The sequence below is a fragment of the Eubalaena glacialis genome, chromosome 9 (genome assembly GCF_028564815.1).
Source record: "Eubalaena glacialis isolate mEubGla1 chromosome 9, mEubGla1.1.hap2.+ XY, whole genome shotgun sequence".
In the NCBI taxonomy this organism is placed as follows: Eukaryota; Metazoa; Chordata; class Mammalia; order Artiodactyla; family Balaenidae; genus Eubalaena; species Eubalaena glacialis.
Genome location: NC_083724.1, coordinates 3,184,411 through 3,211,380, shown reverse-complemented (window position 1 = coordinate 3,211,380; position 26,970 = coordinate 3,184,411). Strand labels below are relative to the sequence as shown.

Here is a 26,970-nt window from a genome sequence, read left to right as displayed (position 1 = left end):
TAAAACAGCTGGTTTTATTTCCTCCCCTGTCATGTCTGGAGCTATCTGAACGGTCTAAGTGGAAAGTAGTGGGAATAGTGATGTTTCTAAAGGAAGATACAGCCAGGAGATGGCAGGTGCCACTCTCAGAGCCTGGCCGTGGGGAAGCTGCCATGTGCTCGGTCCTGGTGCTGTCCGCCCCGCCCGGCCCAGCCAGGCTGACATGCGGGCGGGCAGAGGGTGTGATGTGACCTCTGGGGCTGTTGGCTAATGTGGGTGAGCTCCCTGACTTCTCCAAGCTCGGCTTGAATAAGCGTAAGCACTGCTAACTGGTTCTTTGCCCTATTTATTTCTCCATGCTTTCAGATTAGATACATGCAGGTAAGTGGCAGGTGGAGGGGAGGCCCGGGGTCAGTTCTGCCAACACCGTCTTCCTCTGCCTTCTGGGAGGAACTCGGGACCCTGTCCCCAGGGAGACGCTGTTGGGCACCACATTCTTACACACAGTTTTAGGGGAATTGTGGACCCTCAACACTGAATTCCCAGGCTGAGCGGGGCTTCGGGCTTTGGGAAGGAGCCTGTGGGGCCTGGGCGATGTGCTCGCCTGGCAGGTTACTTTGGAGAACTGTGGCCCTGGCAAACCCACGTGGGGCCCTGGGGCATTTCTTGGAGGAGGAGGAGGATGACGTCAGGGCAGGTATGAGTCCAAATGGCACGTCCCACATCCCAGCACTCTTTCCCCGGAGCCTTGCTTGCTCAGTCAGCCTGAAAGGACTTAAGGAGAGTGTCTGGACCATCCACAGAACCTCCGACAGTCAGCCCACCTGCTGCCTCTTCCCCGGCCCCTGTGGCCACAGTCTCTTGGTCAGTCCCACCCCAGAGGTGGGGCAGGCCCTGCCTCAGAGGTGTGTCCTCAGTGACCCCTGCCGACGGGCTGTTAGCTCAGAACCTGGTCAGAGGCAGTGGACATTTGGAAAGTCCAGCCCTGCGGGGAATTGGCTTCTTTCTCTGAGGCAGTAGCAGGCTGAAGCTGGGAGGGTGGATCAGCGGGTGGACACGGGTCCTCAGGGAGCTGGTCAGACCCTCTCCCTGTGCACACAGTTGGCGCTTTAAGCATGTGACGCCTGCTGTATATGCTGGAGGGGGTGCCCAGTCTGGAGGAGACAGATTCAGAAGCCTCTGTCCCATCTCTGTGCTGTCGTCAGTTCTCAAGGTCACACCACGTCCCCTCCCCTGTGCCTCAGCCTCCCCGTCTGCAGAAAGGAGGAGAAGGGCCTTTTGTCTCCCATGCGGCCCCCTTCATGCTCAGTGACCCCACGGCCGAGCCCGGGTGGGCGGCATGTGGAGGGCATGGCGGGGTCCTGGCTGACCTCCTGTGTCCCCTCTAGAAAATGGGCATGACGGAGGATGACAAGAGAAACTGCTGCCTGCTGGAGATCCAGGAGACGGAAGCCAAGTACTACCGGACCCTGGAGGACATCGAGAAGGTGGGCGTGGCCGCCGGGTCCACCCAGGACCCCTGCCTCCTGGGAGACGCTGTCACCAAGCAGGGACTCAGGGCAGCGGTGACGGAGGCGGGGCTCAGGGGCCCTCTCGGTTTTGCACCCTCCACCAAAAAGGAGGTCGCCCTCACCTTTCCTCTGCCCTCTGCCCTCTGACCCCACACAGGCTGTGGGCTCCACTCAGGCCAGTTTCCTCGTCAGCCGGCACCCTTGGCCCTGGTCCCACCTCCCACCCTTTGGCCTCAGCTCGGACCCTGGACTGTTCCTGAGCTTGTTTCGGAGGCTCCTTCCAGCCTAAACTGGGCATCATTACGGCTTCTGCTCCTGAATGCGCTGAGCTAGGCTCTTTATGTTTGCATCCTCACCCAGAGCTAGACGCCTTCTGTATACGCTCCCACCCAGGCCAGGCGCTGAGTGAGCTCTTGATGTATACCTCCTCCCTGGGAGTGCTGTCTGCACTCAGCCTCCCCCTCCGTAAGCTGCGACAACAGCAGTACCACCCACTGTGGGCATCCTGCACGTGGGACGCAGCTGGGCCCAGTGACGTGAGTCTTTGGAGCTCCTGTGGCGGACTGTGTGCTCCCCTGAATGGCTGGTCAGTGCTGTCTCCCTGCCGGCCTGCCCAGCTCCCGGAGAACCACGGATGGGCCTTCTCCTGCCATCTGCCCTGGCCTCCTGTGGGCACTGGCGCAGTGTCATTTCCCTGTCACTTGGGCATCCTCACTGCCCACTGCCAGTGTGCGCTGGCCTGAAAGAACCAACACGGTTTTTGAGATAGACCCTTCCTGGCTAGTTTTTCATTGCAGAGTAGGGCCAAGTGTAGCCATAATGGGGTTGCCCAAGTAGGTCCCCACTGTTTAGGGCACTGTGGAGCCTCCAGCCAGGAGTCGTGAGATGCCCCTTGGCCCCAGGTCTGGCCCAGGCTTCTGACCTTTCCCCTCCTCCCGCCCCACTCAACCCTTGTGTGTCCGCCCTTCAGCTCCTCCCCTCCCCCGACCACCAGCTTTTCTGCAGACACACGGTCCCAGCTGCCCACCCCGCCCCCAGCAGTCCCACTCCTTTGAGTCCCAGCTCCCGGGTCAGCTCCTTCCAGGGCCCTGCAGGCTTCACGTGGCCCGAGTTGCGTTGCAGAAAACCGGCGGGCCGCTGTGGCCCGTCTCCACCCCCGGAATGTGGGCTTTGAGGGCGGGTGCTGCCCGTCTGCGGGCGCAGTGCACGGCGGGGGTTGAGCTGGGGGCGTGCCCAGCCGGGGTGTGCATGCTGAGTGCTCCTGGGGATGATCGTGTTTGTAATCCTCCCCTAGCCGTGTCGCCATCCCCGTGTCAGGTGAGGAAACCGAGTCACACGGTGGCCGGTGCTGGCACGGCACAGGGAGAAGTGCTTGGGCGCATCCATCCGGCACCCCTGCTTGTTCGTTTGGACAGGTCTCGCCTGCTCCACACAGCGGCCAAGGAGAGGGCCAGGGGACCAGGACCCTGTGGGAGAAGGGGCAGGGAGAGGGGAGGGTGGCTGGTTGTCCCCTGCGGGGGCCTCCAGGAGGCCAGGGGCAGAAGCACGCCTGCCACTGTGGCGCTTGCGGGGCTGGAGTGGGCCTCTTGATGACAGATTTGGGGGCGCACTCATGGGTGTAGGCTCAGGAAGTGGTGTCGGGTGGGAATCACGGCACTTTCTCGGTCCTCAGGCGCTCCCTTGGGCGATGCCTCTCACCTCCCGGGAGGACCCCACTTTCTCAAATATCTCAAAAAGCAGAGCCCACCCTGGCTGGCCTTCGGGTGGAAGTCCAGCGCCACATGCAAGGGGCCCTCTGGGGAGCTTTGCCCACCGGGCGGGGCGGGTGCTCGCACTGGTCCTTAGGCCTGACCCCCACCTGGTCCGACACTTCCTGCGCAGGTCTCCCCTTCTCCAGTAAACGTGGAGCACCCGCGTGTGCTGGGCTGAGCGGCCGCCCCGCAGGACCCTTGGTGGGGGAACAGGGGTGCTGCCTGCAGTCGCCTGTTTTCTCTGAGGCCGTTAGAGCCCCTCCGACCGGCGACTGTGGCCTCGAAGGTGACTGGCATCCTCCAGGCGGTGATGGCAGTGATGGGCTTCTCTCTTCCAGAACTACATGACCTCTCTGAGGCTGGTGCTGAGCCCGGCGGACGTGGCGGCCATCTTCATCAACCTGGAGGTAAGCGTCCCACCCCTGGCTCACCGTGTGTGGGCTGGAGGTCCTAACCTGCTCGGACGTCAGGCGGGCTCCCACTTGACCATCCCCAGGGCTTGCATGGTTGATCCTGGCTGAAGGGTGCTTTCGTGGCTGACAGATGGGGGGCGGTGAGCAGCCCCCCTTTTCTCGGGGACTTTGGCTTTAGGAGACGGAGGACACAGTTTCTGGGAGCTTCCCTGCCCAATCCTGTGCTGGCAGGTGTGCTGGCGGGTATGCACACGCCCTGGAGGAAGCATTAGGTTTTGTCATCAGTGGAGGGAAGTGTGTCCCCTCCCCCTCTCTGAGCAGACAGAGCCCCCTCACTGCTCTGCAGTGTCTGAACACGGACACCGGAGGGCCATCCCGCGTGGGGAGGCTCACCTTGATGTGGTCAGCAGAGCCGGGGCCGGAAGCTGCGTGTGGGTGGGCTGCGTCGGGGAGCGCTGGCCCTGCTCTTCCTCGGGATGCCAGCAGCTTGAGGGGTGGGCACTGGTCACCTCCTGGGTGAGGCTGACGCAGACCCCAGAGCTTCGCGCCCCCTGCGCCCCCCGACCCAGAGTTCATCCTGCCGTGAGCCGTGGCACACGTGGCCACGGAAGGACTGGGAACCTGGATGGGGGATGGTGCTGCCTGCTAGCCGCCCCTCTGCTCTGAAGTGTGGGCACACTTCCCCAGGGCCAAGGCCCCCCTTCCACAGTGGAGAAACTTCACCCCTCGGGGCCCCTGAGCCCCTTCACCCCCTCACACAGCGGGCGGAGCCCGAGGACGCTGGCTGGGGGCGGGCAGCGTGTGTCTGGAGACTTCACCCCTCGGGGCCCCTGAGCCCCTCACCCCCTCACACAGCGGGCGGAGCCCAAGGATGCTGGCTGGGGTCGGGCACCGTGTGTCTGGAGACTTCACCCCTCGGGGCCCCTGAGCCCCTTCACCCCCTCACACAGCGGGCGGAGCCCGAGGACGCTGGCTGGGGGCGGGCAGCGTGTGTCTGGAGACTTGACCCCTCGGGGCCCCTGAGCCCCTTCACCCCCTCACACAGCGGGCGGAGCCCGAGGACGCTGGCTGGGGGCGGGCAGCGTGTGTCTGGAGACTTCACCCCTCGGGGCCCCTGAGCCCCTTCACCCCCTCACACAGCGGGCGGAGCCCGAGGACGCTGGCTGGGGGCGGGCAGCGTGTGTCTGGACAGGCTGCTGCAGACCGTGGACGGCTGTAGCGCCTTCTAGTGAATGGCACCCGGTGTGTACGCGAGGAGGAGGTGCACCCAGCGCCTGGCCGCTCACGTGGACGTCCTCCCGTCGAAACGGCAGCCCGGAGAGAGCGTGATCACAGAGCCCACGTGCCCCCCAGCCTGCTGCGCCTCCTCACGCGTGGTTGCTTTTTGTCCCAGGACCTAATTAAGGTGCATCACAGCTTCCTGAGGGCCATCGACGTGTCCATGATGGCGGGGGGCAGCACGCTGGCCAAGGTCTTCCTGGACTTCAAGGAAAGGTAAGTGGCCGGGGCCTCTGGGGCGTCCGGGCGCCTCTCCGGTTCCATCGTGGGGACAGGGCAGAGCTGGTGGGCGAGTTCACCCAGGTTACCGCTGCGTGGTGCCCGAGGCGGGGGTTGGTGCTCCCACACTCACCCTGTCCTCACTTGTAAACTGAGAAAACTGCCTGCCCTACCCCTGCCGTCGCAGCCTGGATGGGCGGGGCCTCTCGGGGGCTCCAGCCGCCCCCTCTGCCTCCATTCTTGGGGGTCTTGGTGGCTGAAGGACACTCGTGCCATCACGATGCCCCTGCCGTGCTGCAGACCCCAGGGGGATCGGGCACCGGGAGAGTCTGCCCCTGAGTTCTGTGCCTGGGGGGGGGTGACCTGTGGCACCTGCTGCTGCAACAACTGTGCCCATCCCCGCTTGTGCCAGCCTGAGTGAGGGGCTTCAGGGGCTGCAGGGAGCCACGGCTGAGAGCCCAGCCTCCGGGTCCCCAGGGCTGAGGCCATGCCGCTGCTTCTACACGACACCGCACCCCGACTTCTTTATCTGTCGGTCAGGGGCCACCATGGCGTCTGTGCCACTTGGTGCCCTGAGGGTGAGCAGAGGCCAGGCCTGCGCTGCCGACATGCTGGTCCACACCCAGCGAAGCCTGCGGTGACCATGCAGGTGGAGGGGCCGGACCTGGGCAGCTGGGCGGGGGTGCAGACAGCAGCCCTGGACACGGATGCATGGCCACTGTGGCATAAACTGGCTTCAGCCCTGAATGTGGGGAGACGTGGTTCCGGGACCGAGAAGTGCAGAGCCCTGGATCTTCCAGTGGTGCCCTGGTCCTGTGCGAGTCTCCACAGCTTCGGGGCAAGTGTCCATGGAGCCCCAGGGGGTATAGATGCTCGCGTCAGAATCCGAGGCGGCCCGTCTCCTCCAGGCCCCTCCCAGGTGGTTAGACTGAGTCTAGACGCAGAGAGGGCGCCGGCCTCCACCCCGCCGGAAAGTCACCTGTGATAATCATGCCCGTTAGTGGGGTCCCTGGTCCAGAATCAAGACTGTCAATGGGAGAGAGTGACAGCTCATTAGGAATCAACGCAGGGGCGTTTTTTAAAAAAAAAGTATACTGCTATTATGTGGTCCCTGTGAATCTATTTGATTGTTTGCTTTAAGCGCCTCTGTTTGTCACCCCAGTTGATGGAGGGGGTACGGAGGCAGCCTTCTGTTCTCTAGAATGTCCTGCTGGAACCTGGCAGAGGGGATTGGGATTCTGGAAGCTTCCAACTAGGTGTGAGGGGGCAGCTGTCAGGATGGCTCTGCCGTCCCAGCGGAGAGCTCGGGCCCCTGCTTCTTTCTCTCGCGCCTTGGCAGCTGGCACTTCAAGACGGGATGCTGACAAGGACGAAGCCAGATGACGTGAAGGGCTCACAGAATGCCAGCGTTGCAGGGTCCCGGGAGATGGTGGGTTTTAGCCATTGAAATCTCAAGAGATGCATCAGGAGACGGTGCTTGGCTGTCTGTCCCTCATAGAATCTTTGGAGAAGGAGCCCGAAGGTTCTGTCTTCGTGGTGCCTCTGCCTGGCTGCTTGTCGAAGCCACCTGGGAGCTTGTTAAAAATACCGATTCCTGGGGCTTTCCTGGTGGCGCAGTGGTTAAGAGTCCGCCTGCCAATGCAGGGGACACGGGTTCAAGCCCTGGTCTGGGAACTAGATCCCACATGCCGCGGAGCAACGAAGCCCGTTCTCCACAACTACTGAGCCTGCGCTCTGGAACCCGTGAGCCACAACTACTGAGCCCGCGTGCCACAACTACTGAAGCCTGCGTGCCTAGAGCCCATGCTCCGCAGCAAGAGAAGCCACTGCAATGAGAAGCCCGCGCACCGCAACTAGAGAAAGCCCGCGCGCAGCAATGAAGACCCAACGCAGCCAAAAAAAAAAAAAATACCGATTCCTGGGGTCTGATGAGGGGTCCTGGGAGCTGTAGAAGGCACCACAGGGGCCGGTGGGGACCCTGGGTCCGTGTCACCCTCATCTGCAGGAGGGTCCCCTGCATCGCCCATCAGGTAACCCTCAGCTCCGCTCACAACCCTCTCTGCACAGGCAGCTGCATTCCCAGGCGCCTTCACCTAGGATCACCTGAACGTGCCTCCCCCAGGTGCCCTGTAGCTCCAGGCAAGGAGCTGTGGCCTCCTGAATGGGCAAGGATCCTCAAGCCTGCTTTCTGAGGGGCCATGAGTCAGGGGGCTCCCGGGAGCCATGAGGGAGCAGGCAGTGCCCATGTACAGGTGACAGACGCAGCCAGAGGAGAGCAGACAAGGTTTCTTCAGGCACCAGCAGGTGTGGGCATGCTGGCCGGCCCGGGCAAGGGGATGGGGATCAGGTCTGGGGGTCAGGCCGGCTCCCTAACCCGCCCTCTGCCCCCAACAAGGTTTTCCTCTCACCTGGCTGCAAGCCACCGTGCTAGGTGAGCCCATGGCGCCCCGCTGGTGGACTTGAGCTGACTGTCAGACCTGACCCTCGCCCAGGTGACAGGCACCTCGTTAGTGCTACGCCTTGGCTAGGGGTCGGACGGGCACTGAGGCCCAGTAACCCAGCTCAAGGCCGCGTGGCCGAGGTACAGATGGATGACCTGCCCTCTCCTGGGACCCTCGCCGTCCCCAGCGCAAGGGCTCTGCTGCCTGGCCTGTCCCCATGGTCCAGTTTGCCTGTGAACAAGACCTCGCACCATCCGCTACACACAACCTCGGGCTGACCTGCCCCCAGACCTCCTTTCCTCTGGGAATGACGGTCGTTTCCGCCTCGGAGAATTGCAATGAGCAGAATGCATCCTGGCACCGAGAGCTCTGCAGATGGTCACCCGCCCAGCGAGGCATCGGGGGTCCAGGCACTTTTCTTGGGGTCCCTTTGGGGGAGGGGCTGGCTGCATTTCATCAGACCTCATTTGCCAAATCACTGCCCCTCCCAGCGTCCGCCTTTTCTGGCACGTCCCTTCTTATTTCTGAGTCAGCCCCCAAGGCCCTGATGCTCGCTGGCTTACCGATTCTGCGAGCATTTATGGAGTGCCTGCTGTGTGCGGCTCCAGAGCTCTGGGCCAAGGACATCGTGGTGAGCGAAGCAGGCTCGGCTCTCCCTGGGAAATGAGTCCACAGACAAGAGACTTGTCGTGGGCTGTGATGGTGCCTGAGAGCACAGGGAAGGGGAGGGGGATGTGGGGGAGGGACTTGTAGCACAGGCTGGGGCCCCCTGGGGACCTGGGGGAGAGGGGATCAGCCCTGAAGCCATGTGGGACAGCCAGGAGCTCTGACTGTAGAAGCTGAGGGTCAGCCAGGAGCTCTGACCGTTTGGGGAACTGCCAGAGGCCGGAGGAGTGGGAGCGAGGGGGCGAAGGGGAGGCTCTCCAAGGAGCAGCTACAGGGCTCTGCAGGATCTGGTGGGCCAAGATAGGGATTCATAATTTTTTTAATGAGGGCAGGAGAAGCCATTGAGGAATTCAAGGGGCAAGATGCCGGCAACTCATCACTGAAGAAGGATGGGGTAGCATCCAGGTGTGGTATGAGCAGTGCGGAATGGCAGAGGACAATCACCTCCCTCTTTTGGGAGCTTATTCTCCCATTAATGCAGCCTCGAGCCTCAGACAAGGCAGGTGCTCCTGTTAACCTGGCCATGTGGGCTTGAAGGAGACGTCTCCGCACAGAGGGAGCTGGCTCTCGGGCAAGGTTTGCACTGAAGTCACACTGTTTGTATTTATCGCTGGGGCTGACCAAGGTGGGCCTGGAGCCTGACTTCTCGTGGGTCTGTGGTTCGGGCTGGATGGGGCCTGGGGAGCTGGTGGCCCGGTGGTAAGGCGGGAGGACAAGCTCTTAGGAGGGACTGTCTGTGGGGCTTTGCACAAGAGCTGTTAGGAGGAACGTCGTTCAGAAAGGCAGGTTCCCCGCCGCAGGACCCCGTGGGATTTCCGTGAGCGGGGAGAGAGAGGCTCTGGGCAGGTGAGGGCTTCGGCGCTCTGCAGCTTCTCCTTGCTCTTAGGTTAGGTGGACGGCGCTGCCCTCTGGCTGTGATTTCCATTCCTGGGAACCAGGGTCTCTGGGGGCCTTTCATCTCAAAGCCCGAGGTCAGGTGGTCCTGCACGGAGACAACCCTCTCGTACCCCCTAGAGCCCCCGCAGGGGTTCGCGTGCCTGCCCTGTCGGGAGGGCTGCCCTGGGACCGTCAGCTGGAGAGCCCTTTACCTCCCACCCTGTCCAGACCTCCTTTCCCAGATGGGACAGCTCAGGACGGGAGAGGGGTGGGGCCTTGGCCACGCGTGGTCTCAGCTTGTTTCCGTGTCCCGGGTGAACACCTGGGCGCATCACCTGTGTCCTGGGATGCGCTCCGTCCTGTCCCCGGCTGTGTGGGCTGAGACAGAAGTGACGCAGTGAGGAAATAAGGCGTCAGATGTATTTCTGTGAGAGGCATTCAGGCTCCCTTTATGGGGTCGGAGTTGAAAGTTCAAGCAGTTAAATAACATACCCCCGAGCTGGCGGCCAGCATCTGCCACCTCGTGAAAGAGCAAAAGGATGACGCAGCTCGCTCAGCTGGCAGCCAGGGACACTGGCACGCAGGGTCAGCGGGGACAGAAGTTAGGAATGAGGTGGCCACGTTACCTGCAAACCGGTCGATTTCCTCCGTAGCAAGAGCGCTGGAACCTTTGGGTTGCTTCTCCAGCGTGACGGAAATCACGTGTACAGAACAATGTCACGCAAGCGTGCATCAGGCCGGGTCGGGGAGGCCGCCTTCCCCGGGGCCTCGGGTGGCTGGTGTTCCCAGGCGCTCCAGTGGGACCTTGAACCATCAAGTCCTCCGTGTGTGCGTTGCCTTACTTCCAAGTTTCTGGTTTTTTTTTTTAAACTTTGGTACATGAAACTGGCTTTCTTTCTCTCCCTTCCTTCCTTCCTTCCTTCCTCCCTCCCTCCCTCCCTTTCTTTCTTTTTGGCTGCGTTGGGTCTTTGTTGCTGTGTGCGGGATTTCTCTAGTTGTGATGAGTGGTGGCTTTTCTTGTTGCGGAGCACGGGCTCTAGGCGCGCGGGCTCGGTAGTTGTGGCTCGTGGGCTCTAGAGCGCAGGTTCAGTAGTTGTGGCGCACGGGCTTAGTTGCTCCGCGGCATGTGGGATCTTCCCGGACCAGGGCTCTAACCCGTGTCCCCTGCATTGGCAGGCGGATTCTTAACCACTGCACCACCAGGGAAGCCCCTTAATCAACTTTTATATGAAAATTCTGGATTTAATAGCAGACTCCTTGAAGTGGAAACCAGGGCTCAGGTTCTCATGCAAAGTGGCTCCTGGTCAGTGTGTCACACTCTGCCAGGTGCGGCCGGGTGCTTTCCGAGGCTTGGGACTCAGGACCCGGCCATCTGTCCCAAACCCCCAAGGCCCCAGGGAGGGGAGACCTGCCCAGGGGCTCAGGTGGCAGAGCCGGGGTGCTGGATGCCCGGCCCAGGTGTGGTCACTGCGGGTCTCTCGGGCCGTGTGGGGAGAGCCTGGGGAGTCCCACAGACCCAGCGGGATGCAGTGTCATCTCCTCCAAAGTGAAGCCAGCAACAGGCCTGACTGCCTACCCCCAGCGCCTCGCCAGGTACCCCAGGGTGAAGCAGCGTCCGCGGAGGACAGAGAAATGGGCCTGAGGTCATCTTCACCCGAGCTTCCCAGAGCTGGGCCGGGAGAGGCCTCCAGACGTTTGCTGACACACTGTAACCTGCGTCTGGCAGGGCGTCTCTGGAACATCATGCACGGGGCCCGGCCTCCTGGTGTCGTCCTTTATTAGCTGGTGACTCTTAGCAAGTTCATTGAGGCCTCGGTTTCCCCGCTGGAGAGTAGGGCTCATCACCCCCACCTCTATAAGTGGGTTAAAGGGTCGTGACGCTGTGCGTGAAGCTCCTGGCCCTGGTGGCTCCCAGAGGTGGTGACCTTTGCAGTCATCCTTATTACAGCCAACGACGTCACCTGCCTGGTCTTTCTCCAGGGGCCTACTCGGTAGTCGGGTGACAAGATTTTGAAAGATGAAGTTTCAGGCTAGTAACCGAAGGCCCTGAGAGCGCCGGGCCCCTGGTGCCGGGGGCTCTGGTCTGTCGGCCCTGGAGGATCGTGGTGGGGAGCAAAGCAGAGGGTGTTAGGAGAGAACCAGGATGGCAGGCAGGCAGTGGACGCAGGGGAGGCTGGAAGCGGGGAAGGCAGGGCTGGATTAGAGAGAGCTCCTGCTCCCCCCTCCCCACCCCACATCTTCCCTGGATCCGCGGCTCCTCCCAGCCCCCCGTCTCCCAGGTGATGGGGGCTGACGTCACCCTGCCCTGAGAGGCCAGTGGCTGGAACCCAGGCACAGACCATCGGGGCCATGTGGAAGCAACAAGGGCTGACCCACGGGGTCCCCGCACCTCGAAATGTCAGCTCAGGGGCCGGCCCCCCAGGGCAAGCACAGAGCCGGGCTGGGCCTTGGTGCCCACTGCCTGAGGGCTAGAGCATGAGCCACCTGGGGAGGCGGGGGGCTTCTGTCTGGCTTTGGTCCTTTCCAGGGGCGGGATGGGGGGCTGAGGGCGGCACCCCCAAACCCGGTCCTGACCTGAAACAGAACCACAGAAGAGGGCCTCCTTGGGTTCGGGGAAGGCAGGGTGCCCCTGCCTCCCCACGGTTGGCAGCCCTCCTCCTGGGCAGGGCAGGGAAGGGTTGGCAGCCTCATGGAAAGAACAAAACCGTTAAATGTGCTAACACGTGAGAAGCTGTCACGGGGAGAGAGCCGTTTGCTGCGCTTACAGCCTGACGTGAAAGCGGCACGGGCTCACACCGCGTGTGTGTGTGTGTGCGTGTGTGTGCGTGTGCACCCGTCGTCCAGGCTCCTGATCTACGGGGAGTACTGCAGCCGCATGGAGCACGCCCAGAACACGCTGAACCAGCTTCTCGCCAGCAGGGAGGACTTCAGACAGAAAGTCGAGGTACTTGGGGCTTCCCGGCCTGGCCTATTCCTTGCCGTTTCCGAGCTTCCAGCTCCCCGGCCTCCTGCCCGTTTCATGGGAAGCTGGGGGCGGGGCAGTGACGGGACGTTTTTTGTAGATGATTTTTTTTCCTTTGCATTTTGTTGGGGTTGAGAGTGGGCAGGGGGAGGTCACCAGCCCAGGCCAGGGCCCAGCCTGGGTGCAGCTGTGGCAGGACCCCAGGACCAGATCCGGCTGAGTGGGGGGCTGTGACTGACCCCTGACCCTGGCCTATCGGGACCCCACGGGGCCCCAGGTGACGGACGTTTGCTGGGAGCCTCCCACCCCTGCCGTGTCGTCCCCCCCAGAGGCTGGGCTTCCCATGTTGTATCTGGCCGGTCAGACGGTTCCCAGGGTGAACCCTGGTGCCACGTCCCTTTGCTCCGGCCGTGCTGGGGGGTGACTCGCCCCTCGGAGAGGCCCGATGCCCTCGTGTGTCCAGGCAACCAGTGGGGAGCCCCTGGTTCCTGAGGGTGGTCCCCCCCTTAGTGTAAGCTGGCCTCCCCCAGTGCCTCTGGTAGACCCCAGGCCAGCGGTCACTCAGAATCCCCCCCATGTGGCCACTGCAGACCCCTGAGGCTATGAGAGGCAGCAGGCCCCCTGCCCGCCTGCTGTGAAGCCCACCCCTCTGCACACGCCTGGTTTGGGGAGGGCCTCTGGGAGCCTTACCAGAGGAAGACCAGACACCTGGGCCCCAGTTCAGGGCTTGGGTCTGCCCCCGTCCCCAGGCTGGGGGATGGGAGTGTTGGGGTCCGGTGTCCCCGGGCAAGGATGCTCTAAATCTGCCTGCTGCTCCCCCGACGCCCAGGAATGCACCCTGAAGGTCCAAGACGGGAAGTTTAAGCTGCAGGACCTGCTGGTGGTCCCCATGCAGAGGGTGCTCAAATACCACCTGCTCCTCAAGGTGAGAATGGCTGGAGTCGGTCAGGGCCTGGCAGCCCCCGGGGCGTGGGCTGGAGCCCACAGACAGGCCAGGGTGACAGATGAGCAAGCACACAGAGTACGGCAGCCCGTGCTTAGCGCCTAAAAACTGCAAAACAAGGATCAGGAGCTACGTGGTATTTGTAGGTATTATGAATGTTTGTCAGTTAGTATACAAGGAAAATTATGATTTAAATCAGTAAGAGAAAAGAAAAACTGAGAGAGGCAGAAAAGCATCCTCAGGCCAGAAATAAGAGCTCCTGGGGCTGATCTCTTAACCCAGTCCCTGAGCTTCCTGGTAGCCACGGAAACAGGAAATCCTTCGGGACAGACAGACCTGCGCGGGAGACAGTGGTTTCTGTGAGGTGCCAGGCAAGGCTCTTTAGTGAATCAGCGGGTCACCTGTTAGCTCGGCCCCTGGCTTTGTGCTGTCTTAATGTCTCCCCCGTTATCCACAAGAGTTGGAGACACCTCGCCTCGAAGCCGTGTGTCCCCTGGGGGAGGGCTCGCTGTCTGTCTGCCGGAGTTGGGCGGCTGGACCAGAGCCTATGGTGGGGTGGGGGGGGCTTTGTCCCGAGGGCCTGGCTCTGTCTGCACACCCGGGGCTGGGTGGGGAGCGGGCCCAGGCTGAGACCCCTGAGTGGTCACCCACTCCTCACCACTCCTCTAGGAACTTCTGAGCCATTCCACCGACCGGCCCGAGAGGCAGCAGCTCAAAGAAGCGCTGGAGGCCATGCAGGTGGGTAAACCGAGGCAGGGGAGAGGCCGGGCCAGCCTGGGGCTTCATGGACCGTGCCCGCCCTCTTTGACTGAACCTGGGCTCGCTAACAACCTTACCTCGGTGATCGGAGATGTAGATCTTCCTGGGACGGCAAGAGGCAGAGCAGGGGCAGGGCGGTGGATGGGACCCATCAGGGGCAGAGGGGGCGGGTGGAGGAGCTTCCCTAAGGATTCTCTTCTCTAGCCTCCCCTGGCCCACAGTGACCACCCCCTGCCCCGGGCCTCCCTTCCTCCTGCTTCCCTGACCGTCTGCCAGACTGTCGCCGGAATCCAGGCACCGGACTCAGTTCTGGGCCATCTGGCCCTACCCTGCCTGCTGCCCAGCGTGGCATCTGCTTCTGAAATGCCCACTCCACCCAGGCACAGTGCCTCTCCCCTCCTCCCTCTGTCCATGGAAGCCCACTTTGCAGCTCAGCCCCCAGAAGGAGAGCCCAGCTCACGTCCCTCCCCCTCTTAGAACCCTTCTGTGGCTCCCCACTGCCTGCTGAGTCAGGCCCAGACCCTCACCCTGGCATGCAGGCCTCCAAAGCTGCGCTGGCTTTGCAGCTGTGTTTACCCCTAATGCCCCACCTTCCAGGCAAGCTTGGCCACTCTCAGGCCCCTGAAGGTGCTCTGTCCTTTCCCACCTGTGTGTTGGCTCGGGCTGAACCTGTCCTTGCCACCTGGCAACGTCCTGTGCATCCTCCATCTTTGCGAAGTGACGTTCCCAGGGGGATCGCCCCCTCTCTGGCTTCTGTCCCCCCACTGCTCGGCCGTCTGTTTCTGGAGCTTCTCTGAGCAGCCTGTCCTCCTGGAGAGCCTTACTCCAAGTCTTGTGCGAACTCTGTGGCCTGTGCCATGGAGGCCCCGGTGGTTGGCCAGCTCACCAGGCCCATCTTGTAATGTTCCTGCCTCGGGGTCTCAGATTCTGCCTGGCCAGTGGGCTCCCTGTGTGGACGGGCAGGAGGCACTGGAGGGGAGGCTGGAACCGGCTCTCACCCCCTACCCACCGCCTGGCTCAAGGGCTCCACCCTGGGCTCTGGATGCCTGTCCCGCTGGGCCCTCTGGATCGCGGCGGGCAGTGCCCCCTGGTGGCCAGCAGGAGACTGCAGCATGTGGGTAGCCAGGCTGCGCGGTGGGTTGCCCTTGTTCCGCCGAGGCTCTGTAGGGCCAAGTGGCTGGTCCAGGTCGACCTGGTTGTTTTCTTTCTACTCTGACCTAGAAGGTGGTCGAGTGACAGGGTAGAAAGAAGCTGTCCTAGGAGGAGGGATTTCCTGGCCCACCAATGGGGTGCAGCTTTTCTGCCTCATTTGTCAAGTGGGGTGACGATTCTCACCCCTGCAGTCATTTCGAGGGCCAGCCACCTCTGGGGACGGTGGACGGTGCTTCGGGGATGCCCAGCCCTTGGACGGTGCCGTGGGGTTCGTGGCTGAGCCCCCTCACGCCCTGCCCAGCGTGGGCCTGCTAACCCCCTCCCCGCCTCCGTTGTGTCCCAGGACCTGGCAATGTACATAAACGAAGTTAAACGGGACAAAGAGACTCTGAAGAAAATCAGCGAATTTCAGAGTTCTATAGAAAACTTGGTAAGTGTGTTGACTCCCCAAAGAGTGAAGATAATCGTGACCATATATACATGTTTTAAAAAATGACTCTCACAATCTCAGCGTTGAATAAGCGGAAGGGTGACCACACACTCCGTCCGTCCGGGTCGTGGAGGCACGTGCAGCCGTGCTGAGCGCTTCCGCCGAGAGGGTGGAGCGGCTTCTGGAGCTGAGGCTGACCTTGCACTGCCAGGCTGTGCACCTAGACCAGCCCAGGTGCCCTGTGCACAAAGGTGGCCACTGGCTGAGGGCCCGAGGAGAGGAACGGTATTCACTGCTCTGCCCTCCCTCCCTGGCCTGGACCGGGACTCTCTTGGGTCCGAGGGGAGTGTGAGGCTCCTTACGCTCTGGGACCCCTGGCTCACCCACATCTCCTGTCCCCGTGAGGGACAATAGAGAGGGTTTGGTCACCCTGCCCAGGAGTTGCCCTTGAGTTCTCCCCTCCCCCTTGACCTCTAGCAGGCAGGGCTGACACCTCATGGGACCTTATCCTGGTCCATCAGAGGCTCAGCCTCGGGACGTTGGGTGATCCACTGTGTCCTGCGGGGCGAGGAGATGGGCCATCCCAGGAAGCAGGCACTTCCCCGCCTGTGCCAACCGGTACCAGCCTCTCACTGATCTGCTGAATGTGTAAACAGGGTTTCTCCGCCTCGGCACTGTTGACATTTGGGGCTGGACCATTCTCTGTTGTGGGGCCTGTCCTGTGCATTGTGGGATGTTGAGCTGCACCCCTGGACTCTGTCCACTAGATGCTGGTAGCACCTGCACCCTTCAAGGGCCCACGTCATGGCCACCAAATACAACTCCCGACATCACGAGATGTCCCCTGGGTACAGAATCACCCCTGGCTGAGAACCACTGGTTTACATGCATTTTCACTCTCTGGTCCCTGAACTTTTAGAGTCCGGGTGAGTGTCTGTCAAAAGCAAATCAGCACAGAAGCTTTTGCAAAGGAAGTCCCAGATGCCCAGGCTGACACCTGGTGCCCATTTGTCTGGTCCTCCCCAACCAGGGTCAGAAGAGCCCAAACAGGACTGTGGTACAGGCACATGGCGTGAAAACAATCGTGATGGGTCGTCCAGCGAAGAAAAAAGAAGTCGCCGAACAGCATTATGACCCGACCCCATTTTTCTTTCCTTTCAGAGGGCAGAGGAGGTTAAGGATGGCTGTGCCCCAGGCTGTTAGCGGTGGAGTTAGTGCCTGGTGGGGCCTGGGGCTGTTGGTTTTCCCCTCGTTGAGCGTTGGATGTTTTCTACGTGCTATACGATGGATGGATGGGGATGGATGGATGGGCACTACTTTTGTGACACGAAGACTTTTTTTTTTACGTTTTTACATACGACTAGTTCTTGCTCATCAAATGACAAAAGTTAAACAGCAGGTGAGCAGGTGTGGAGCGTCCCTGTGGGCCAGGCACCCGGCTCTACCCAGCCATGTGGTTTTCTCCGGACCCCATCCCAGCAGGTGGAGCTGGTGCCTTTCTTCCCGCACTTTGGAGATGAGACACAGAGGCCCTGAGTCACTAGGCAGGGTGCTGGTCCCGCCCTGGGTGACCCCCACGCTGCGCTTTTCGTTTTGCTCTGGCAGCTCCTGGGAAATGCAGAAAACTCTGAAAGAAGATGCTGAGAGCCCCCGTCGTAGCGCCAGGCGGGCTGGCCTGATAGTGTTTTGCGGCATCCTCTCCTTCCTGTTCTGTCCGCGTAGACCGCACAGGGAACGTGCCCAGAGACGTCTCTCTGAATCAGAGCAGAGCAGAGATGCAAACCAGGCAGAAAACGAAAATGAAATCCTTGCAAACCAGAGAGGGGGTTCAACTCGAAGGCTCTTCCTGTGGTAGATGAACCACCGGCAGGACCCCCACGCCCTGCCCGCCCTCTATCTGATAAGCGCTGTTTGTTCTCTTTTTAATTTGGTTTCTCGGTGTCGGGCGTCTGGCGTTTCCCACCAGGTTCCCGCTCTGGCTCCATACAACAGTGGCCTGTTAACTGACCCACACCATCAATCGCCCTTTGTTGCCGCAGAGCTGGAGGGAGTCCTCAGCGGGGCCGGGTCTGTGGGGCGCGGAGCCTGCAGGCCCAGTTCCTCCCTGTGCTCTGCTCCCCGCTTCTGTCCTCAGCACCAGCCGGGAACCAGGGGGGCTCGTCTCACATCGCTCCCGCCTTCGGTTTCTGCGGAAAACGGCCGCCCTGGGCGTGTGCCCACCTGCGTTTCTCTCCACGTAGGCAACTTGCTCTGGCACCGGGGCTAACGGCCTTGCCCTTTCTTTCCCAGCAAGTGAAACTGGAGGAATTTGGGAGACCAAAGATCGACGGGGAACTGAAGGTCCGGTCCATAGTCAACCACACCAAGCAAGACAGGTGAGCGGAGTGGGCGCCGGGCTGGGTGGCACCCCCGAGTCAGACACGCCGCTCCAGGGCACCCCGCTCCCCAGCGGGTCTGGAAACAGCTTCTCGTGTGGACTTGGCTTTGGGTTGCTCCGTTTTAATTGCTTCCTTCCTTCCTGGTGAGAGCGACGGCCAGTGGCTGCCGCGCCCGTGGGGCTGCCCTGCCTGTGGCCGGCACTGGACCGGCCGGGCTGGGGGACAGCCAGAGTCCCGGCCTGCGAGCGCACGGGCTCCTGGGAGCGGCCGTGTGAGCTGTTTGCCAAAGGACTGGGCAGGAGTGCGGGCGGGCGACGCGAAAGCTCCCGGGGAGCTGGCACGGCCCCAGCTTGTTCAGTCCTCCACGCACACCTGCTGCGTCCAAGGCCTGGGGCCGTGGCCGGGGTCACAGAAGACGTGAGCCCTGCCCCCACGCGGCTCCCAGTCCAGTGGAGGATGGACGTGTAAATGGGCAGTGACCGACAGAGGCCAGTGCTGTGAGGAAGGCCAGCGGGAGCAGGGGTGTGGAGGAGCCAAGACCGGGCCGAGGGGTCAGAGTTAGCCGGGTGGGCCAGGCAGGGGGAAGGGCTCAGGCTCGGGGAGGGAGCAGCCCTCGCACTGCCCACCCAGGCGCCCGCAACTGTCCCGCGGCCTCGGACCCCAGTGCGCTGGCCGTGCTGACGGGTCCCTGGCCGCACTGTCGGGCCAGGTACCTGTTCCTGTTTGACAAGGTGGTCATTGTCTGCAAGAGGAGGGGCTACAGCTACGAGCTGAAGGAGATCATCGAGCTGCTTTTCCACAAGATGACCGACGACCCCATGAACAACAAGGATGTCAAGAAGGTGAGCCCCCGGCTTCCTCGTGGTGACAGAGGGGCGTCTAAGGCTGGGCCGCCCGGTGCGGGGCAGGCACTGACCCCCGCTGAGGGAGGAGTTGTGGGGTGACCAGAGAAAGCGTGGTCAGGTGGGCTGGCCTCCACCCGCTCTGTGCTGGGCCCGGCACCCCCCGGCCTTTTGTCTAAGTCTTTCCTGGGGTGTGGCGGGGGTCGGGGGGGCACGATCCGGATCGCAGCTCCCCAGTGAGGACACTCAGCAGAGGGGCCTGGCCCGAGGCCGCTGGTGAGAGCCCAGCCTTAGACCTTGGCCGCCTGGCCCATGTGGCCCCCTGCAGCAAGCAGACCCTCCCGCCCCTCCCCGGCCCTCCCGCTTTGGAGGAGGGCACTGGGTGGGCCTTGCTGTGGCTTGTGGGACTCTGATGTCCAGCCAGTGGGCTGTGGCTGCTGGGGGTGGGGCCATGGCTGGTGAGGGAGGGGCCATGGCTGCTGGGGGTGGGGCCATGGCTGCTGGGGGTGGGGTCATGACTGCTTGGGGTGGGGCCATGGCTGGTGTGGGAGGGGCCATGGCTGCTGGGGGTGGGGCCATGGCTGGTGAGGGAGGGGCCATGGCTGCTGGGGGTGGGGTCATGACTGCTTGGGGTGGGGCCATGGCTGGTGTGGGAGGGGCCATGGCTGCTGGGGGTGGGGCCGTGGCTGCTGGGGGGTGGGGCCATGGATGCTGCGGGTGGTGCAATGGATGCTGCGTTGGGGCTGCCATGCTCTCTGGTTCAGTCCTGCTTCTGCACCCAGTGCTTGAGTACCTATCGTGTGCAGCCCTGGGCTGGGTGTGGGTGCCAGGAACCAAAGTGCTAAAAGAGTCTGGACTCCCGAGCTTACAGGTAGCATGCAGGTACCACCTGGAAGAGCTATTGGGGGTGACCTGCCTAGCCCTGATGTCCAAAACAGGCCACTGGGGCCCCAGAGGCAGTGACCTGAGGCCACCTCCCAGGCTCAGGGCTGAAGACGAAGCCCCCCAAGTTCCTCCCCGGCACCTGCCCCTCTGGGAGGAAGGCCCTTGCCATGGTGGTCCCATCCTGGGGCACGTGGCAGTGGGCAGTGTCCTGGGTTGCGGCACCCACCGCGGGGCTGGGCCAGGCCTCTTGATGATCTCGTCTCCCCTTTTCCTTTCCTCTCCTCGCGCTTCCTAGTCTCATGGGAAAATGGTAAGCCCCTGACGCTCACGTGCTCGCCGCCTTCCTCACCTCCGGGCCCGATGCCGGCACTTCCTCCCTGAGCTGGGAGTGGGGTCTGGGGACCCGGGTGGGCCTGAGCCGGGCTGGGTTCCTGGCGTTCTCCTCCTTCCTCCCCTCAGTGTCTGGATTAGGAGGAGACATGTATTTGTGATAACAGATTTGCCGGCTGCAAAGGGTGTCAAGTGAAACCCCCCCTCCCGCCTGCCCCACCCACTCCCGGTCCCTGGAGGTTAAGGACCTGGGTGGTTTCAGAGCCACTGGGGTTTTGCCTGTTCTCTCTCTGCCGCCCTTTGTCCTCTCTTTCTTCTTTCCCTCCCTCCTTCCCTCTTTTCCTTTTTCCCTCCTTCCCTCTTTTCCTTTTTCTCTCCATCTTTCCTAACACAGATGGGCTCAGACTTCCCAGACTGTTCTTCCTGGGCCCCTTTAGAAGCCCCGAGTGATGGCCGGGCCTGGTGGTGGCTGAGGGGTGGGAAGGCTGGGCTGGCTTTGCTGCAGCTCCCCAGGCCCGTGGCCTCCTCTGCCTTTTTTGCTTTTTTCTGTTGTTCTAATTCAGACCAGTGAGTTTTTTTGGCATCACATTTAGGAAGTGAAAGTGGGTGGGCTTGCGTCCTGGAGGGGCCCCAGGTGAGCGCCTCAACACGGGTCATTAGAGGTGGCCTGGGCTAAACCAGCAGAGACCTCAGTTGAGGGTGCACCTTGGAGGGGGTCGGAGATGGGTCCCAGGACATCTCGTTAGAGGCTGCATACACATACACACATGTGTGCATGTACAGGCCCAGGTACGAGTGTGCGTGTACATGTGCCCGTGTACCTGTGTGCACCTAGCCATGCCCGTTGCAAGCGTGTCCCCCGTCTCCTCCCACAGTGGTCCTACGGCTTCTATCTAATTCACCTTCAAGGCAAGCAGGGCTTCCAGTTTTTCTGCAAGACGGAAGACATGAAGAGGAAGTGGATGGAACAGTTTGAGATGGCCATGTGAGTCCGCCATGGCAGCGGCGTGGGGGTGGGATGCCACGTGCCACGTGGATTTTGCCTGGGGAACCCCACCCCCCCCGGGATGCCAGCCCCCTCCCCCCGGGTGGCAGCCTTGCTCTTTAATCTACAGTGGCCAGAGGGCCCTCCCCCTGGGGCCGAGCCTCCCACACCTGACCGGCAGGGCAGCGAGTGGCCAGGAATGGCCATGGTGCCAGATGGACTCACGGTGACCCAGATCCCTGGGCCCTTACAGGCCGGTGGATTGTCACCTTTGGGGAAAAGCCCCAGAGCTGTTCTTCCATGAAATCTAGGAGGACCCCCCAATTAGCCCAACAGAGAAAGGTGATCATGGGGGTCCCTGGCCACATCAGACCTTCAGGCCAGGGTGGCAGGGTCCTGGGGGCCTCCGGGTAGGTGCACTCACCTCCCTGGCCTCTTCCTCCTGGTGAGATGCACATGAAGGGAGGGCCCAGGTTCTGGGTTTATTGGGAAGAGCCAACGGGGTCCCGCGTGGGACACATCAGAATAGATGGCGGCCAGGCGGTAAGCCCCAAGGCTTTCTAGGGGTTGTAATTTTCTCCCCATCATTCTCATGAAAATTTTCAAGTATTAATCCAAGTTGAAAGAACGTCGTGGTAAATGCCCGGCCTCCTCCGTTCACGTCTTGTGCTGTTCTCTGTCATGTGCCGTCCCCCCAGCCCTGGTGCCATCTGCTAATGGACGTGTTGTAGTGAATTGCAGACATCAGTGCAAGTGAGGGTGCCCATCATGAAGTCACGATTTGTTTAGATTTTTATATCTCAGGCTCGCACACAGTGACATCCTGGGTGCGGTTTGCTGAGTCACGACAAACGCTTGCACCGGCCCACACCCAAGCCCTGTCCGGATACAGCCCTTAACCATCACCCCAGAAGGTTCTCGAAAGCTCCCACTGAGACCTTTCATCCTCCCCGGGGTGTCAGGGCCCCTCGGGTCTGCCCGGGTGTCTGGCAGATCCTGGCTCTGAGTCCTGGCCTCCTGACTCCCGGCCGCGTTCCGGAGCCCGGCTGGTTTGGCGGCTCCCGTTTCGGGGGGACTCAGGGAACCTGGAGCCCGCTTTCCCTCGCAGCCCGCTTTCCCTCCCATCAGGTCAAACATCAAGCCAGACAAAGCCAACGCCAACCACCACAGCTTCCAGATGTACACGTTTGATAAGACCACCAACTGCAAAGCCTGTAGGATGTTCCTCAGGTGAGGGCCCTCTCCCGGCCCCCGAGGGAGCCCGCTGCTGCCTCTCTCCTGTTCCCCCATCGCTGCCGAGCACCCCTAGGCCAGCGCTGTGCTGGGCCCCAGGGACCCAGGGAGACATCCCATCGTGTGGGAGGCAACCAGCCCTCGGACGTTTGGGATCTAGCCGGGAGGGGAGGTGACTGTCCCCGTGGGTGCCCAGGGCCCCCTGTGGGGATGGCAGAGCCAGGCCGGGGACCGTCCAAGGGGAGGGCCAGCACCAGGCTGCGCATCAGGGCGGGGGTCCTGGGCCCCAGGGCTTTGAGGGGTGATGCTCGGGGGGGCAGAAGGCAAGGTGGGTCTGGTGGTCCACCTTACCTCCTGCCCCTTCCCCCTCCCACCCCGGCGCAGAGGCACCTTCTACCAGGGTTACCTGTGCACCAAGTGTGGCGTCGGGGCGCACAAGGAGTGCCTGGAGGTGACCCCTCCCTGCAAGATCAGTGAGTACCCATCCCCGCCCTGCCCGTGGGGCACGAGCCCTGGGGACTGGTCCTCAGGGCCCCACGACACACCCCGAGCCGAGGGTCCCGTCATCCCTCGCAGCTGCCGGCTCTGGCGGTGTTCCCACATTCTCCTTTCCTGCCATGGTGACCCCATGGGGCAGGGACCAGATGAGGAAACTGAGGCTCAGAGAGGGGAGGACGCCGGCCCCGGGTCACACTGTGTCAAAAGGCCCAGCCGGAGCGGGAGCGGGGATTCCATGGCAAAGCCCTCCTCCTAACTGCCTACTGGCTGGCGTTTCTCGGCCTCTTGGGCACCCCCTGCCGCATTGCAGCTGTAAGCCTCTAGAATCTCCACCCCGCAGAGGGCACAGAACATTCCCGGCAGTTGCATGGAGGTTTCCGATCACAGAGGGGCACCTCACCCCTGGGTTCCCCGCCCCGGAGAGGCCCGGCCCTCTTTAGCCACAGCCCTGTCTGTAGATGGTTCACGGGCGTGCACGGCACCTACTGTGCTCCCCTTCGCCTCAGATGGGGAAAGCCTGAGGCTCCTGTCAGTCGACTTGGTTTGGGGGATCAGTTGGGGGAGGGCCCAGCCTAGAGCAGCTGGACGGGCAGCCGGAAAGCCTGAGATGGTTCTGAAAAGTTTCAAAGCTGCCGCGGTCAGGGGCTGGCTGAGCACTGGATCCGGGCACGGGGCACCCGCCAAGCACCACGCTGCTCGCCCTGCTTCATGGGGCCCAGATGCTCCCACATCCCCGTGAAATGGGGCTGTTATGCTGACATCCACACTCAGGGGAGCTGTGCTCAGAGTGGGGTAACCACGCTCCAGGTAGACAGGGAAACATGCCGGGCTTGCTTGTCACCTGAGACACCACCGCCCGGAGTAGGAGAGTTTGTTAATTCCTCATTTACTGTGACTGCTGGCCCAGTGCCCTGATCTGGGAGGAGGGTCCGACAGGTCAGCCCAGACCCCCTCGACCCCACCAAGGCCCGCCCGATACAGCCCACTCCGGCCCGGCGGAAGTCCAGCAACCCTGCCAGTCTTCTCCGGGCTAGAGGATGCTGCCGGCCCCCACTGGCCCCAACGTGGCTTTTCAGCTTTGCCCATGGCTACCGCCCTCTTGTGGCCATGTGTCCTTTGCGTCAAGCGACTGGACAGTTCATTTCTTCTGACATTTTTTTCCTGAGGAAAAAAAAGAGGAGAAATGAAATAAAGAAGAAAATAATTATCACTTATGAACGTATTAAGAAATAACCAAAGGTGATATTCTGGTTTATTTCCTGTCAAGTTTTCGTATTTTTAAATAATCCTTCTGTTTCCTTTTCCCTCTGATTATTAAATACCCATTTCCCATAGAAGATATAGAGAAAAGTAAGGGAGATGAAAGCAATCATGGTCACACCAGGCAAAAACAACTGCCGTTAGCCATCACCTGCCTTCTCCCTTTTTTGCAATGCCCCCGCCCCTTGTCCCCCATCTCTTTTTAGGTTTTTGTGTTTTTCATGATATGTATAGTTGAGGCTTTACCAGTTAGGCAATTGCATATCTTTCGAAAGCTGAAGTCATCAGCATCCTCCCCGTGTCACTGAGAGCCCGTGGTGGGCACCTGGTTTTATTTTAAGGAGTGTGTGGTTCCCCCAAGGGCACGTGCCTGATGCCTGACTCCTGTAACCTCTGTTCTGCAGGGTCTGTCGGATCCTATGTCTGCCCAAAGCAGGCTGCGACTGTCTGTGTTAGATGGTGTTGAAGTCACATCAGCCACACGTTAGCCCTTGTGGTGCTTGTTTTGTCTGGTGGTGGAGTGGCAGCTCAGCTTGTCAGATGGCTGGGGCCCAGTCTGGAGCTGTGTCCTCCCCTTGGGTCACCCCAGGGCAGGCGGAAAGAATCTTTAGAATGTTTGCCTTCCATCTGACGAGCTGAGGTGCCCCATGTCCAAGGTGCTGACAAATAGAGTAGCACGCCTACCACGTCTTCCGTCACTTGCCCACGGCAGGCATCACTAATCAATTGTGGAAATCTTCCCTTTGAGCCCAGGTTCCGTCCAGTGATCAGGCAGTTGCTGCCATTGGAGCAGAGTTGGCTCATGCAGGAAAACCTATTTGCCATTGGGTCTGATACCCAGTGTGTGTTCTCCCGTGGGCCCCCTAAAACCAGAGCTCAGAAGTTGCCATCAGAAGTAATTGAGAGATTTTTGTGGTCACCAAGCACGCGTGTCCATAATCCATGTCTGAAAGGAAGGGCCTTGAAGCTCACCTCGCTCACACACTCAGGCGCGCCCAGTGGCTCTGACCCTGATGTGCTTCCTTTTCAGGTTCTCCTGCAGACCTGGTGAGTCCACCAAACCATTCCCTTCCCACTGCCCTGCACCCTACGCCGCCCTGTTCCTGGAGCCAGAAAGACCCAACCGTTACAGCCCTCACGCTTCTGGGGCCAGGCCAGCTTGCAGAGCCCCTGTTGGTCACGAGGGGCCTTTGTTTTCCTTTGTGGCCGTCAGTAGAAATGGGCCCCTGTGCATGGCCTCCTGGGCCCTGATAGCTGTCCCCCTGCCCGGCTGCCCACCCGTTCCACCTGCCCAGTGGCTTGCTGGCGGCTGTGGGTGCCCAGCTCTGTGACAGGCGTCTGCCCACCTGCCACCCATCCTGATGGACGTAGAGCCCTCTCTTTAGCTGACTTGGGGACAGAGTCACTGAATTCACTTATGGGGTGTGGACGTCGTGTCTCTCCCCAGCCGTGGGGTCCAGTCAAATTAACCAGCACGTAACGGGCTCTTACTGGGCCCTGCGTGGGCTACAGAGATGCCCTCAAAGAGGAGGAAAGACAGAACATTTAGTATATGCAGCAGGACACGTCCCAGACAGAGACGACAAACCCCAAGCTTTGAGCAGGGAGGCCCTGGGCTGGGGTGGTCAGGGTAGGCTTCCTGGAGGAGGTGGGAGTTAATGCTAAGGGATGGGAGGGGAAGAGGACAGATGTCCCAGGGCTGCGGAGGGGTACAAAGGTGGAGGGTGTGAGTAAGAATCGTGTCACACAGGGAAATTGGTTGTCACCATCACAAATGTCTGTGGGCATTCAGGACGTGTCCGTGGCCTCCTCCCCGCTTCCTGCCTAGACCCTTCTCTCTGGGTGTGGGGGGCAGGGGGTGTGAGATGCTTGGTCAGCCTTCCCTCCTCACTATCCTCTGTCCTTGCTCTCACAGGACACCTCTGGAGCGGGGCCAGGTGAGTCTGTGGGACTTGGGTCTTCTCTGGTATCGTCCTTGTCAGCGGTCACCCTGGGAGCCGAGCCTGGGCCTGGCTGTGGTGACTGCCGCCTTTGCCTAGTGTTCTCGGCTCCAGGCTCCCAGGGTGTGTGCTGCCCTCCGGCCCCATCTCCCTCCCACCTCCACGGCCACTTCCCCTGGGAGCTTCCTTAGTTTTTGATGACGCAACGCCAGGCATGGGGACAGGGCCCAGCCTGCAGAGAGTCAGGGTCCCTTCAGCCCAGTAGAAGCCCTGAGCTGCAGCCCGGAGACCCCGAGCAGAGCAGACTTTGGGACACTGCTGCTGTCACTTTACCATTTTCTCCATCCCCCATGTCCCTCTTGCTCTGCGTTGGGTAGCAGGAGAACTGAAAGCATCAGGTGTGAGGCAGCCTGAGCTGCGGACAGAGTCCAACCTAATCATGAAAACAAAACCATGCTGCTGCCTCTGGGGCACCAGCTTCAGGAACCAGGCCTGGCAGACGCGGCCCATGCAGGGCTGGGCCGGTCAGAGCAGGGCACGGTCTAGGAGAGGCCTACAAGTTTTGGGGGGGGGCTCAGGCGGCCCCCTCCGTCAGCCCAGGGCTGCCCCGGAGTAGCTGTGTGGCCTTGGCAGGTCGCTGACCCGGCCCCCGCCTCTAACAGGATGGATACCCCGTCTCCGGCTCCATGCCGCTGACTGTCAGTCACAGTTTCGAAAGGTGTTTGGATGACAGCACGTAAACTGTTCTTTAAAAATAAGTTGCTATTACTGCAATGATACCCTGAATCTGTTAATCTCATAAATAGTTTACTTATGATATATAACAAAGGGACGTGGGAGCCTTACGGGAAGAATTTAGGGAGGGGCGATACAGGCCCATGGCCCACTTCCAAGAGCCCTGAGAGGCTGAGAAGGCCGGGGAGGTCAAGGTCAACTTGGGGTGGGCTGCCACCAGGACGAAGTCACCGAGCCACGCCCTCTCCTGCCCTGTCCTTCGCAGGTCCCAAGATGGTGGCTGTGCAGAATTACCATGGCAACCCTGCTCCCCCCGGGAAGCCGGTGCTGACCTTCCAGACGGGCGATGTGATTGAGCTACTGAGAGGCGACCCTGAGTCTCAGTGGTGGGAGGTGGGTCCTGGACCTGGGAGGGTCTCAGCCCCCGGCTACCCCCTCCCCACTCCCCAGGGTAGAAGCAGAGAGTCCTGCATTTCCAGGCAGGGGTGGATATTGGGGTGCGAG

General features: G+C 61.3%; 1 protein-coding gene across 5 annotated transcripts in view; it reads left to right on the top strand.

Moving 5' to 3' along the window:
- Positions 1-26,970, top strand: part of VAV2 (vav guanine nucleotide exchange factor 2) — a 181,000-nt gene that overhangs the window by 139,728 nt on the left and 14,302 nt on the right. For all 5 annotated transcript variants that reach the window (XM_061199641.1, XM_061199638.1, XM_061199640.1 and 2 more), the window contains exons 6-20: positions 1,368-1,466; positions 3,580-3,648; positions 5,048-5,148; positions 11,979-12,078; positions 12,926-13,021; positions 13,709-13,777; positions 15,294-15,380; positions 17,670-17,755; positions 18,468-18,600; positions 20,691-20,800; positions 21,929-22,030; positions 22,418-22,506; positions 24,822-24,838; positions 25,707-25,728; positions 26,732-26,859. In XM_061199641.1, coding sequence (XP_061055624.1) covers positions 1,368-1,466; positions 3,580-3,648; positions 5,048-5,148; positions 11,979-12,078; positions 12,926-13,021; positions 13,709-13,777; positions 15,294-15,380; positions 17,670-17,755; positions 18,468-18,600; positions 20,691-20,800; positions 21,929-22,030; positions 22,418-22,506; positions 24,822-24,838; positions 25,707-25,728; positions 26,732-26,859 — 1,308 coding nt within the window. The remainder of the gene's footprint in view (positions 1-1,367; positions 1,467-3,579; positions 3,649-5,047; positions 5,149-11,978; positions 12,079-12,925; positions 13,022-13,708; positions 13,778-15,293; positions 15,381-17,669; positions 17,756-18,467; positions 18,601-20,690; positions 20,801-21,928; positions 22,031-22,417; positions 22,507-24,821; positions 24,839-25,706; positions 25,729-26,731; positions 26,860-26,970) is intronic.